Source organism: Salmo salar, chromosome ssa02, assembly GCF_905237065.1.
Source record: "Salmo salar chromosome ssa02, Ssal_v3.1, whole genome shotgun sequence".
In the NCBI taxonomy this organism is placed as follows: domain Eukaryota; kingdom Metazoa; phylum Chordata; class Actinopteri; order Salmoniformes; family Salmonidae; genus Salmo; species Salmo salar.
Window position 1 is genome coordinate 91243456 of NC_059443.1, and position 12145 is coordinate 91255600.

Here is a 12145-nt window from a genome sequence, read left to right on the forward strand (position 1 = left end):
TACCTCTTCAACGGAGGGCCCTGGGATGATGACTGATATGTCTAGAATCAGACGACGTAGAGATAAGCTACCCCTTGTTTTCTCCGTTCCGTTTCCAAAAAGTGACTTAACATATATATTTGAGGAGGTTCTATCTGCTGACCGCAGACTGGGGGGCCACGGCATGTAGTGATTTTAATGTAGTGATGTTTTACTACACACCGTTCCCCCAATAGAGCCATGTGAGAGTTGGGTTGGCTACACCAAAGATTATGGATATACTGACAAGATGTCTCTCCGTCCTGACAAGGGGAGTCGTTGTCCACAAAGCTGCACTGTGGGTTGTCTATCTCCCACCTATCCTGTCTTTGGATTGGTGGATACATCTTATTATTGTAATCTATTGTTTATATTCTATGAGGGTTGTTGTCGTCAACCACCTGTATTCAGTGGAGATGCTAAGCTACTAGCATGAATATGCATAGCGATCTGGAGACAACTCCAATAGTGTTTTTATCAAAGTTGTCGGTATGTCACGTGTCCACATAACAACTTAATCATTACAAAACTTCTGTTAGATCAAGTAAACCTCATGTAGGAAATAAGCCATTCATTTTGTTGTTGACCAAATTCAACACTATCCACATTGGGTTGATAATTGTTTCCACATGGATACAACCAACTGTAACCTACTGGCATGACCTAGAGAGATACAACCTACTGGCATGACCTAGAGAGATACAACCTACTGTAGCCTACTGGCATGACCTAGAGAGTTACAACCTACTGTAACCTACTGGCATGACCTAGAGAGTTACAACCTGCTGTAACCTACTAGCATGACCTAGAGTTACAACCTACTGTAACCTACTGGCATGACCTAGAGAGATACAACCTACTGTAACCTACTGGCATGACCTAGAGAGATACAACCTACTGTATTCTTTCTACCAATTGATTGGTTTAAATTTTATGACGTATTTGTTCATATAGACACACCCCATGTGTTTAATAAAATCAACTGTATGTGCAGAACTTAAATTGAACTGATGCTTCAAGCGTTTGATTAACCTGTTGGGTCTAGGGGGCAGCATTTGCACGTCTGGATAAAAAAAATGTACCCGATTTAATCTGGTTACTAATCCTACCCAGTAACTAGAATATGCATATACTTATTATATATGGATAGAAAACACTCTAAAGTTTCCAAAACTGTTTGAATGGTGTCTGTGAGTATAACAGAACTCATTTGGCAGGCAAAACCCTGAGACATTTTCTGACAGGAAGTGGATACCTGATGTGTTGTATTGACTTTAAACCTATCCCATTGAAAAACACAGGGGTTTAGGAATATTTTGGCACTTCCTATTGCTTCCACTAGATGTCACCAGCCTTTACAAAGTGTTTTGAGTCTTCTGGAGGGAGATCTGACCGAACAAGAGCCATGGAACGATGATGGCCCATTAGACACCTTGCGCGCGAGTTGATGTTGGGTACCCTCGTTCCAATACGTTATAAAAGAGTATGCATTCGTCCACCTTGAATATTATTCATGTTCTGGTTAAAAAAGGCCCTAATGATTTATGCTATACAACGTTTGACATGTTTGAACGAACGGAAATATATTTTTTCCCCTCGTTCATGACGAGAAGTCCGGCTGGCTTACATCATGTGCTAACGAGACGGAGATTTTTTGGACATAAATGATGAGCTTTTTTGAACAAAACTACATTCGTTATGGACCTGTGATACCTGGAAGTGACATCTGATGAAGAGAATCAAAGGTAATGGATTATTTACATAGTATTTTCGATTTTAGATCTCCCCAACATGACGTCTAGTCTGTATCGCAACGCGTATTTTTTCTGGGCGCAGTGCTCAGATTATTGCAAAGTGTGATTTCCCAGTAAGGTTATTTTTAAATCTGGCAAGTTGATTGCGTTCAAGAGATGTAAATCTATAATTCTTTAAATGACAATATAATATTTTACCAATGTTTTCTAATTTTAATTATTTAATTTGTTACGCTGACTTGACTGCCGGTTATTGGAGGGAAACGATTTCCTCAACATCAATGCCATAGTAAAACGCTGTTTTTTGGATATAAATATGAACTTGATAGAACTAAAAATGCATGCATTGTCTAACATAATGTCCTAGGAGTGTCATCTGATGGAGATTGTAAAAGGTTAGTGCATCATTTTAGCTGGTTTTATGGTTTTGGTGACCCTGTCTTTGACTTGACAAAACATTACACACAACTCTTGTAAATGTACTGTCCTAACATACTCTAAATTTATGCTTTCGCCGTAAAACCTTTTTGAAATCGTAAAACGTGGTTAGATTAAGGAGATGTTTATCTTTCAAATGGTGTAACATAGTTGTATTTTTGAAAAATTTGAATTTTGACATTTATTTGGATTCAAATTTGCCGCTCTTGAAATGCACCTGCTGTTGATGGAGTGCACCACGGGTGGCACGCTAGCGTCCCACCTAGCCCCAAGAGGTTAAATAATTAACACACACAAATTACTTGAGGAAGCCAGATCAATATAACCAGAAGAAAATAACCAATTCCCCAACTGCTGCTGGCCTTCGTTAATTCTGACGTTATGCTCCTGAAGTTTCCGGTAAAATAGGCAAACTTTTTCCATTTCCGTTTGAAGTGCCAATTTATCTTACCATTTCTACCGATCTGCGTGCCAGTTATGAACGAGTTACAAGACCTGTTTGGCTCCGCCACTTCCTGGGTCGGTGAAGTGAGGTATTAAATTTAAGGATTAAATCATTTAAGGAATATATCCGAGTCTCACGCTCATCACCTGTGGAATGCGGGGCTTCCAGCGAGGTGTGGATTTAATAGTATGTTGTACCTAGTTTCCCTCCTTCAGGGAACAGTAGTTATAGTCATAACGTGTGGATTTAATAGTATGTTGTACCTAGTTCCCCTCCTTCAGGGAACAGTAGTTATAGTCATAACGTTAAGCTTGTCATATGATGAACTTTAACTTAAATACTGGATCTTGCTGTCGGACAGTTTTTTTGTATTCAGATCTCTGAAATGCTCTCTAACTACGTAACATTTATTGTCTCCTTATGTTACGCTGGGAAAACAGTTTTCATGGGCACAGAAATCCTAAATCATTTCAGTTTACTAAATCCAATGGTTCTAACCAAGAGTCACCTTAACTTTATTGACAACTCCCAAATGGATACTGTCATTAATGCGGTTCTTAAATAATTACGCATAATACTTAATACTGTAGCTGTTTAGTTACAGTCACATATTCAACTATCATCAGCTGATCCAGGAAATCATTTTCTGCATGCCAGTCAAATGTAGTTCTTCATTCATTACACCGGAGACAGTTATGCCGTGCTCCACGTTGGATCCATCATCCCAAACAAATCGATATTTATAATGTGTTATTGTCTACTTGATTTACAGTAGGGTCTCGTTAGTCCGTTTGGAAATGGAGATACTTAGCTCATAATGTGTAGAGAACTGTTCCTTGGTGGATAGGCTATTGTACAACACACAGAGCTATTTTCCTTTATTCAGGACATTTAGAATGACAACACATTACAGAGTAGCCAAGTGGGATTATTCACAAAATGATCTGGTGATCAGGTTATGAAATGTCATGAAAGACATTTTAGTCTCCTTGTTTCACCTGAAATATTAAATGATTTATAGTCCTAGGTCTATGTTGTTGTTAGGTGAAGTTATGGGTCCTAGGTCTATGTTGTTGTTAGGTGAAGTTATGGGTCCTACAGTAGGTCTATGTTATTGTTAGGTGAGATTATAGACCATTTTGGCGTGGACAAAATCTCATTGTCAGGCTGGTGTCTGGCTGATGGAAAACTAGCCAATGATCATTTTACTGGTTGAAGTCGTTTTTAAATATAAAGTAGTACATTTGACAATAACACAAACATTATATTAAATCAGGACATTCAAACGAGCCTTACAATTATAATCCAAAGTAGTGTCAAATGATGATAATAGTAATCATTATCAACCTGGAAATGGAGGCTTTATTTGCTGTCAGCCTGAGTTTCCCCCACGGTGGTGAAGTAGTGAATACACACAGAGCTTAATGTGAGTTTCCTTGAGTAGCACTCCTGATCTAGTGCTGTAATATTCAGAATACATTGTGAAAACTAATCTTTACTCACCATTTTTTAAATATATATATTTTTGTTCACCCCTTTTTTCTCCCCAATTGGTATTTACAGTCTTGTCTCATCGCTGCAACTCCCATACGGACTCTGGAGAGGCGAAGGTCGAGAGCCATGCGTCCTCCGAAACACAACCCAACCTAGCCGCGATGCTTCTTGACACAATGTCCATCCAACCCGGAAGCCATCAGCACCAATGTGTCGGAGGAAACACCGTACACCTGGTGACCTGGTCAGTGTGCACTGCGCCCGGCCCGCCACAGGAGTCGCTAGTGCTTGATGAGACAAGGATATCCCTGCCGGCCAAACCCTCCCCTAACCCGGACGACGGTGGGCCAATTGTGCGTCGCCCCATGGGCCTCCCGGTCGCGGCCGGCTGCAACAGAGCTTGGACTCGAACCCAGAATCTCTAATGGCATAGCTTAGGCCACTTGCTCACCATTTTTGCTCCAGGCAGATATACTACATACATAACTAGCGGTTTCTGCATTAGCAGGGAGGTGTTTCTGCAATCAAATTGTGTGCGCATCGCCCTTGTCGCAATTTTAGCAAACACAGAAAGCTGCCTATATTTGAGAACAAAAGTCGCCTAGCACACTGCTTAGGAGTTCAACACCTTTTACTTATTTCTAGTTACTACTAATGTGAAAACAAGACTAAATATGACTATTGTTGCTCACTTGACTGTCTTAAGACAATTGTCAAGTAATACTAACATTCATTACAGACGTCAATTGTTGTAGAGTATCATGGCTACGCTGTTGGCATCACCTTTTTCAGTGGATTTCTGCTGTTGAGAGACTTTAACTATCTGTCTGACTTGTTCACACAGGAGAGAGACGTGACTATCATGGATCCTCTGGGGAGCCTCAACATCATGATGCTAACGAGTCAGAGAAGAGTCTGTCCAGATTCTATCACCTCAAGAAACACCAGCAGAGACCCACAGGGAAGAAATCTATCTGCTGCTCTGACTGTGGAAAACATTGCAAATCTTCATCAGAACTTAAAATACACCAGCGAACACACACAGGAGAGAAATCTCACCACTGTTTTGATTGTGGGAAGAGTTACTTTAGATTAAAAGCACTAAAAGTACACTTGAGAATTCACACTGGAGAGAAACCTTACAGCTGTGATCAATGTGGGAGGAGTTTTACTACATTTTTCTCTCTGACTCTACACCAGAGAATACACACAGGAGAGAAACCGTACAGCTGTACTCAATGTGGAAAGAGTTTTACTCAGTCAAGCAACCTGTTATCACACCAGAGGATACACACAGGAGAGAAATCTTTTAGTTGTAATCAATGTGTGAAAAGTTTTATTTCATCTAGTTACCTGACTGTACACCAGAGAACACACACAGGAGAGAAACCTTATAGCTGTGATCAATGTGGGAAGACTTATATTTCATCTTGCCATCTGACTAGACACCAGCGAGTACACACAGGAGAGAAATCTTATAGCTGTAATCAATGTGGGAAGAGTTTTACTCGGCCAGACAGCCTGATATCACACCAGAGAACACACACAGGAGAGAAACAATATAGCTGTAGTCAATGTGGGACAAGATTTGCTTGGCTAACCAGCCTAGTATCACATCAGAAAACACACACAGGAGAGAAACCTTATAGCTGTGATCAATGTGGGAAGAGTTTTGCTGCATCTGGCTCTCTGACTCTACACCAGAAAACACACACAGGAGAGAAACATTATAGTTGTGGTCAATGTGGGAAGAGTTTTACTACATCTGGCTCTCTGACTCGACACCAGAGAAGACACACAGGAGAGAAGACTTATAGCTGTGGTCAATGTGGGAAGAGTTTTACTACATCTGGCTATCTTACTCTACACCAAAGAACACACACAGGAGAGAAACCTTATAGTTGTGGTCAATGTGGGAAGAGTTTTACTACATCTGGCTCTCTGACTCGACACCAGAGAAGACACACAGAAGAGAAACCTTCTAGCTGTGGTCAATGTGGGAAGAGTTTTACTAGGTCAACCAGCCTCATATCACACCAGAGAATCCACACAGGAGAGAAACCTTTTAGCTGTACTCAATGTGGGAAGAGTTTTACTACATCTGGCTATCTTACTCTACACCAAAGAACACACACAGGAGAGAAACTTTATAGCTGTGATCAATGTGGGAAGAGTTTTGCTGCATCTGGCTCTCTGACTCTACACCAGAGAATACACACAGGAGAGAAACCTTATAGCTGTGATCAATGTGGGAGGAGTTTTGCTAAATCTTTCTCTCTGACTCTACACCAGAGAATACACACAGGAGAGAAACCTTATAGCTGTGATCAATGTGGGAAGAGTTTTGCTGCATCTGGCTCTCTGACTCGACACCAGAGAAGACACACAGGAGAGAAACCTTATAGCTGTGGTCAATGTGGGAAGAGTTTTACTACATCTGGCTGTCTGACTCGACACCAGAGAACACATACAGGAGAGAAACCTTATAGCTGTGATCAGTGTGACAAGAGATTCTCCGGTAAAAGACATCTGATCAAACATCAGAAAATACATGAATGAGTTGTTTCATGATATAATGTCACAATGTAGAATGTTTTAACATTGTACTAGGATTCTTTTAATAGTGTCACAATGTAGAACCCTAAACGTTTGCCCCTGTTCTATTGATTTCAACATGATATGGATATTAGCCTCAGGGGGAAAATCCAAGCTCTGAAATGGAAGAGTACTATTTATGAGATATAATAAAAAGTGACTAACAAAAAAAGAGTTGTGTTACACTTACCATGTTGGTTACGCACTTGAATCAAAATGTATCTGGCTGTTTTCTACAAATTGTCCTCTAACCAGTGATGTACACATTATTCCCAGATTCCGTGTGGTTTTTGAGCTGTTACTTTTAACAGGACGTGCAACCTCATCTCCCTCCTCTCGGCACAATTGATTTCAACATGATATCGATGAGTTATGACAAATAAGTGTTGTGTTCCTTTGTTTAGGGACACCTACATTTAAATGCATCACTCCAAAATGTAGCTGACTGTCTTCTGCAGGTTGTCCTCTAACCAGTGAGGTAAAAGATATCTCCATTTCCATGTGTTTTTTGTTTTGTTGTGTTAGTTTCAAGAGCAGGTTCAACCTGATTTCCCCCCAAATGGATATAAGATTTGTGTTTTGCATTTAGCTAGTGCGTTGCTATGGATCTTTATTTATTTTGACTGCACGTTTTTCCGTATTGGAGATGAGTTTTGTTTGGGCTCGTTCCAAGGAGACGAGAGTTCTAGAAGCTAGTGGGATTTAGAAAGAGGAGAGTTCTAGAATCTAGTGAGTTTTAGGAAGACGAGTGTTCTAGAAGCTAGTGGGATTTAGGATTCTATAGAAAGAAAAAGGAGAAACAAATAATGCTATTATATATTATTATTTAGAAATACGTGTTTTTTTTCTTGTTTTTAATTGTTGACAGCCAGTAGACACCATGTTTATATTGGTGAAGGTGAAGCATTGTAGTTGATTATAATGTGAAATGGAAGTTGTTTTCTGTTGGTGGTGAGCAAACTTTTCCAACAAAAATATAGGATATATTTGTTGTCTTAAGGTGTTACAGGCTTTGGTTTTTCCATTTATGTTTTGAGGTTGGACTTTAGCACGTCTAGCTCGTTAGCACGTCTAGCTCGTTAGCACGTAGGACGCACTGATTGGTGTCACCTCGTTAGTCAGTATGTGTTACACCTGTGCTGGCTTGTCCATCTCGTTAGTGGGAAGGTGTTTCACCTGAGCTGGTCCAGGTTCTATTTAAGAGTGTCTGGCCCAGTGCTCCAGTTGTCTTGATACATGTGGAGAGTCAACACCTTTAGTTGCTCCACCTTTTTGGTTTACTTCCTGTCTTTAAGTTCGATGTGGATATGTCTTTTGTTTGTCTCTTCTTGGGCAGATTTAGTGGGGTCTCATGGTGGGTGTCTTTTAGGTCCCAGTTGTTGTTACTAGTCAACTTTCAGTGGACACCCCCATAGTGTCTTTCAGAGCCCCTCCTAAAAACATGCTTATATTTTGGGTTAAAATTAATATTTTAATCAATGGATTTTCCTTAGAATGCTAATTCGTCTTTCAGTTGTTAATCTTATGTTTGTTGTGGTAAATATTTCTGTTTATTTTCATTGTTTTATTTTTTTCCTGTGAAGCATCCATGTCTGAAATGTGCTGTATAAATAAAGCTTGATTTGAACATATTGCAAAAGAAATTAACCCAATGACTGACAATCAACAGACTCTTGCAAAACCAATACGTATCTTGGTCCATCTTGTTATGAAAAATAGTGGGAGATTTACACTATGTCAAAATAGTGCTGGTATGTTCGTTTAGTATCACTTTTCAACCAACCCAGTGGATTTGTTGAAGATAAATGTTTAATTCAACAATACGTCAAAGGATTCAACTACTGCAAACTGAAACAAACAAATGGATCAACCAGATCAATCCCACTTTTCCAGCCTGCTGAAGGCGTGGTGGAGTGGTAAACACCACCCCCGGCTCTACCAGGGGCTTCAGGTGGTCTCCCACAGCTCTGCTTATGTCATGTTCTGTGGCCTTGCTGTTCCATTTCTTGACTGTCCCTGCAACACAGAAACACATTTAGTCATATTATATATAACACTCAAAGTAATGGATATGGAGCATCTATGGCCTCAGTTACACCTGGCACCTAAATGTGACTTCTGTCATCTGATCACTCCAAGCTGCATTAGGTTCAGATCTACCAGGATGGGCCTTTGACATCGTCTGGATGCAGCCAGGCCACCAAATATGCATCAGCAATGTAAAGAGATGGGGTGAATGAGTGGGGAAAGGTACATTTGACACAAATGACCTTCATAATATCAAAGAATAAATGTGTGTGTCTGAGGGGAAATTAACTTTCATACAGCCAAAAGGGGTGAGAAATTACACCCATATCAGTGGACAATTTGCACTAATGTAAATAAACATAGATGATGGAACATATTCCCTTTTGCTGATGTGATGAACCACTAAGGGGACATAAATATTTACCATCTAAACAATGTGTGACCTCTCACCTCTCTGGATGTAGAAGTGTTCTTCCTAACCAGTCCCTCAACAGCTCTCTTACTGAGCTCCACCCTCACTGGGTCTTCAGAGGAGAGGAAGGCTGAGGAGGGATGGAAGGATGAATGGATCAGTCAGTCAATAAAGTGTAGAGCTGCTGTCTATGCTGTCTGACAATATCACTATTTTAGTAGTTTATTAAAGTAAATTAGGCTTTATGACTGCTGAATACCAACTATCAATCACTTAGATCATGTATTTTCAGGTAGAGATACATCCTTGGGACGTCCCTAGCCCGTTGAAGTTGACATTTAAAATGGTTAAGGTAGGGGTTAAGGTTTAGGGTAGAGATGTCCCATGGATCCCAGATAGCATTGACCATCATACATTCTTCTGTCTCATTTACATAGCAAGTGTAAAATCAACAGACAAGGCAAGTAGGCATTATAGTTAATTGGCTATCAGACAAGGTTCATTACACTGCTAGCACTGCTTTGCTGGATTATACTATAGCTGAGATCCCAATACCCATGTAAACATAGCTTACTGACAGATCAATGAGGTCAGATCCCAATACCCATGTACATTTACGTCATTTAGCAGACACTCTTATCCAGAGCAACTTACAGTAGTGAATGCATACATTTCATAATTTTTTTTTCTTTCTGTGCTGGCCCCCCGTGGGAATCGAACCCACAACCCTGGCGTTGCAAACACCATGCTCTACCAACTGAGCTACAGGGAAGGCTATAGCTCAGTAAACATAGCTTACTGACAGATCAATGAGGTCAGATCCCAATACCCATGTAAACATAGCTTACTGACCGATCAATGAGGTCTGATCCCATGTAAACATAGCTTACTGACAGATCAATGAGGTCAGATCCCAATACCCATGTAGACATAGCTTACTGACAGATCAATGAGGTCAGATCCCAATACCCATGTAGACATAGCTTACTGACAGATCAATGAGGTTAGATCCCAATACCCATGTAGACATAGCTTACTGACAGATCAATGAGGTTAGATCCCAATACCCATGTAAACATAGCTTACTGACAGATCAATGAGGTCAGATCCCAATACCCATGTAGACATAGCTTACTGACAGATCAATGAGGTCAGATCCCAATACCCATGTAGACATAGCTTACTGACAGATCAATGAGGTTAGATCCCAATACCCATGTAGACATAGCTTACTGACAGATCAATGAGGTCAGATCCCAATACCCATGTAGACATAGCTTACTGACAGATCAATGAGGTTAGATCCCAATACCCATGTAAACATAGCTTACTGACAGATCAATGAGGTCAGATCCCAATACCCATGTAAACATAGCTTACTGACAGATCAATGAGGTCAGATCCCAATACCCATGTAAACATAGCTTACTGACAGATCAATGAGGTCAGATCCCAATACCCATGTATTGCGAACAGGTTGATTATAGCGGTAGTTGTTTCAATAGTGAAGTACTTTACAGTTATTTTGACCGCGGTGGTTATTGGAGTCGTGGTTTCCTGGAAGAAACCGTTGTTGTGCATCATCTTTCAACGCTCCAATATCTGATAATGACCAAACCTGTAGAGGCTATTTGGGAATTAAACTTTTATTAACCTGAAAGCGTTGCTTCATAGTAGAAACATCTGATGGGTTGGTAGAATGTGTAAAGACCCACCTCATTGGTTAATATTCACATCTGTTGTGTTGGTAGAATGTGGAAAGACCCACCTCATTGGTTAATATTCACTGTAGTATTAACATCTGTTGTGTTGGTAGAATGTGGAAAGACCCACCTCATTGGTTAATATTCACTGTAGTATTACCATCTGTTGTGTTGGTAGAATGTGGAAAGACCCACCTCATTGGTTAATATTCACTGTAGTATTACCATCTGTTGTGTTGGTAGAATGTAGAAAGACCCACCTCATTGGTTAATATTCACATCTGTTGTGTTGGTAGAATGTGTAAAGACCCACCTCATTGGTTAATATTCACTGTAGTAGAAACATCTGTTGGGTTGGTAGAATGTGGAAAGACCCACCTCATTGGTTAATATTCACTGTAGTAGAAACATCTGTTGTGTTGGTGGAATGTGTAAAGACCCACCTCATTGGTTAATATTCACTGTAGTAGAAACATCTGTTGGGTTGGTAGAATGTGGAAAGACCCACCTCATTGGTTAATATTCACTGTAGTATTGACATCTGTTGGGTTGGTAGAATGTGGAAAGACCCACCTCATTGGTTAATATTCACTGTAGTAGAAACATCTGTTGTGTTGGTAGAATGTGGAAAGCCCCACCTCATTGGTTAATATTCACTGTAGTAGAAACATCTGTTGGGTTGGTAGAATGTGGAAAGACCCACCTCATTGGTTAATATTCACTGTAGTAGAAACATCTGTTGGGTTGGTAGAATGTGTAAAGACCCACCTCATTGGTTAATATTCACTGTAGTATTAACATCTGTTGTGTTGGTAGAATGTGGAAAGACCCACCTCATTGGTTAATATTCACTGTAGTATTACCATCTGTTGGGTTGGTAGAATGTGTAAAGACCCACCTCATTGGTTAATATTCACTGTAGTAGAAACATCAGTTGTGTTGGTAGAATGTGGAAAGACCCACCTCATTGGTTAATATTCACTGTAGTAGAAACATCTGTTGGGTTGGTAGAATGTGGAAAGACCCACCTCATTGGTTAATATTCACTGTAGTATTGACATCTGTTGGGTTGGTAGAATGTGGAAAGACCCACCTCATTGGTTAATATTCACTGTAGTAGAAACATCTGTTGTGTTGGTAGAATGTGGAAAGCCCCACCTCATTGGTTAATATTCACTGTAGTAGAAACATCTGTTGGGTTGGTAGAATGTGTAAAGACCCACCTCATTGGTTAATATTCACTGTAGTATTACCATCT

General features: G+C 40.1%; 1 protein-coding gene across 1 annotated transcript; it reads left to right on the forward strand.

Moving 5' to 3' along the window:
• Positions 1–5520: 5520 nt before the first annotated feature.
• Positions 5521–6690, forward strand: LOC123732878 (zinc finger protein 135-like; the record flags this gene model as incomplete). Its single annotated transcript, XM_045712212.1, has 2 exons — positions 5521–5881; positions 5954–6690. Coding segments are annotated over 2 exons (1098 nt in total), but the record flags the coding sequence as incomplete, so codon positions are not given.
• Positions 6691–12145: the final 5455 nt, after the last annotated feature.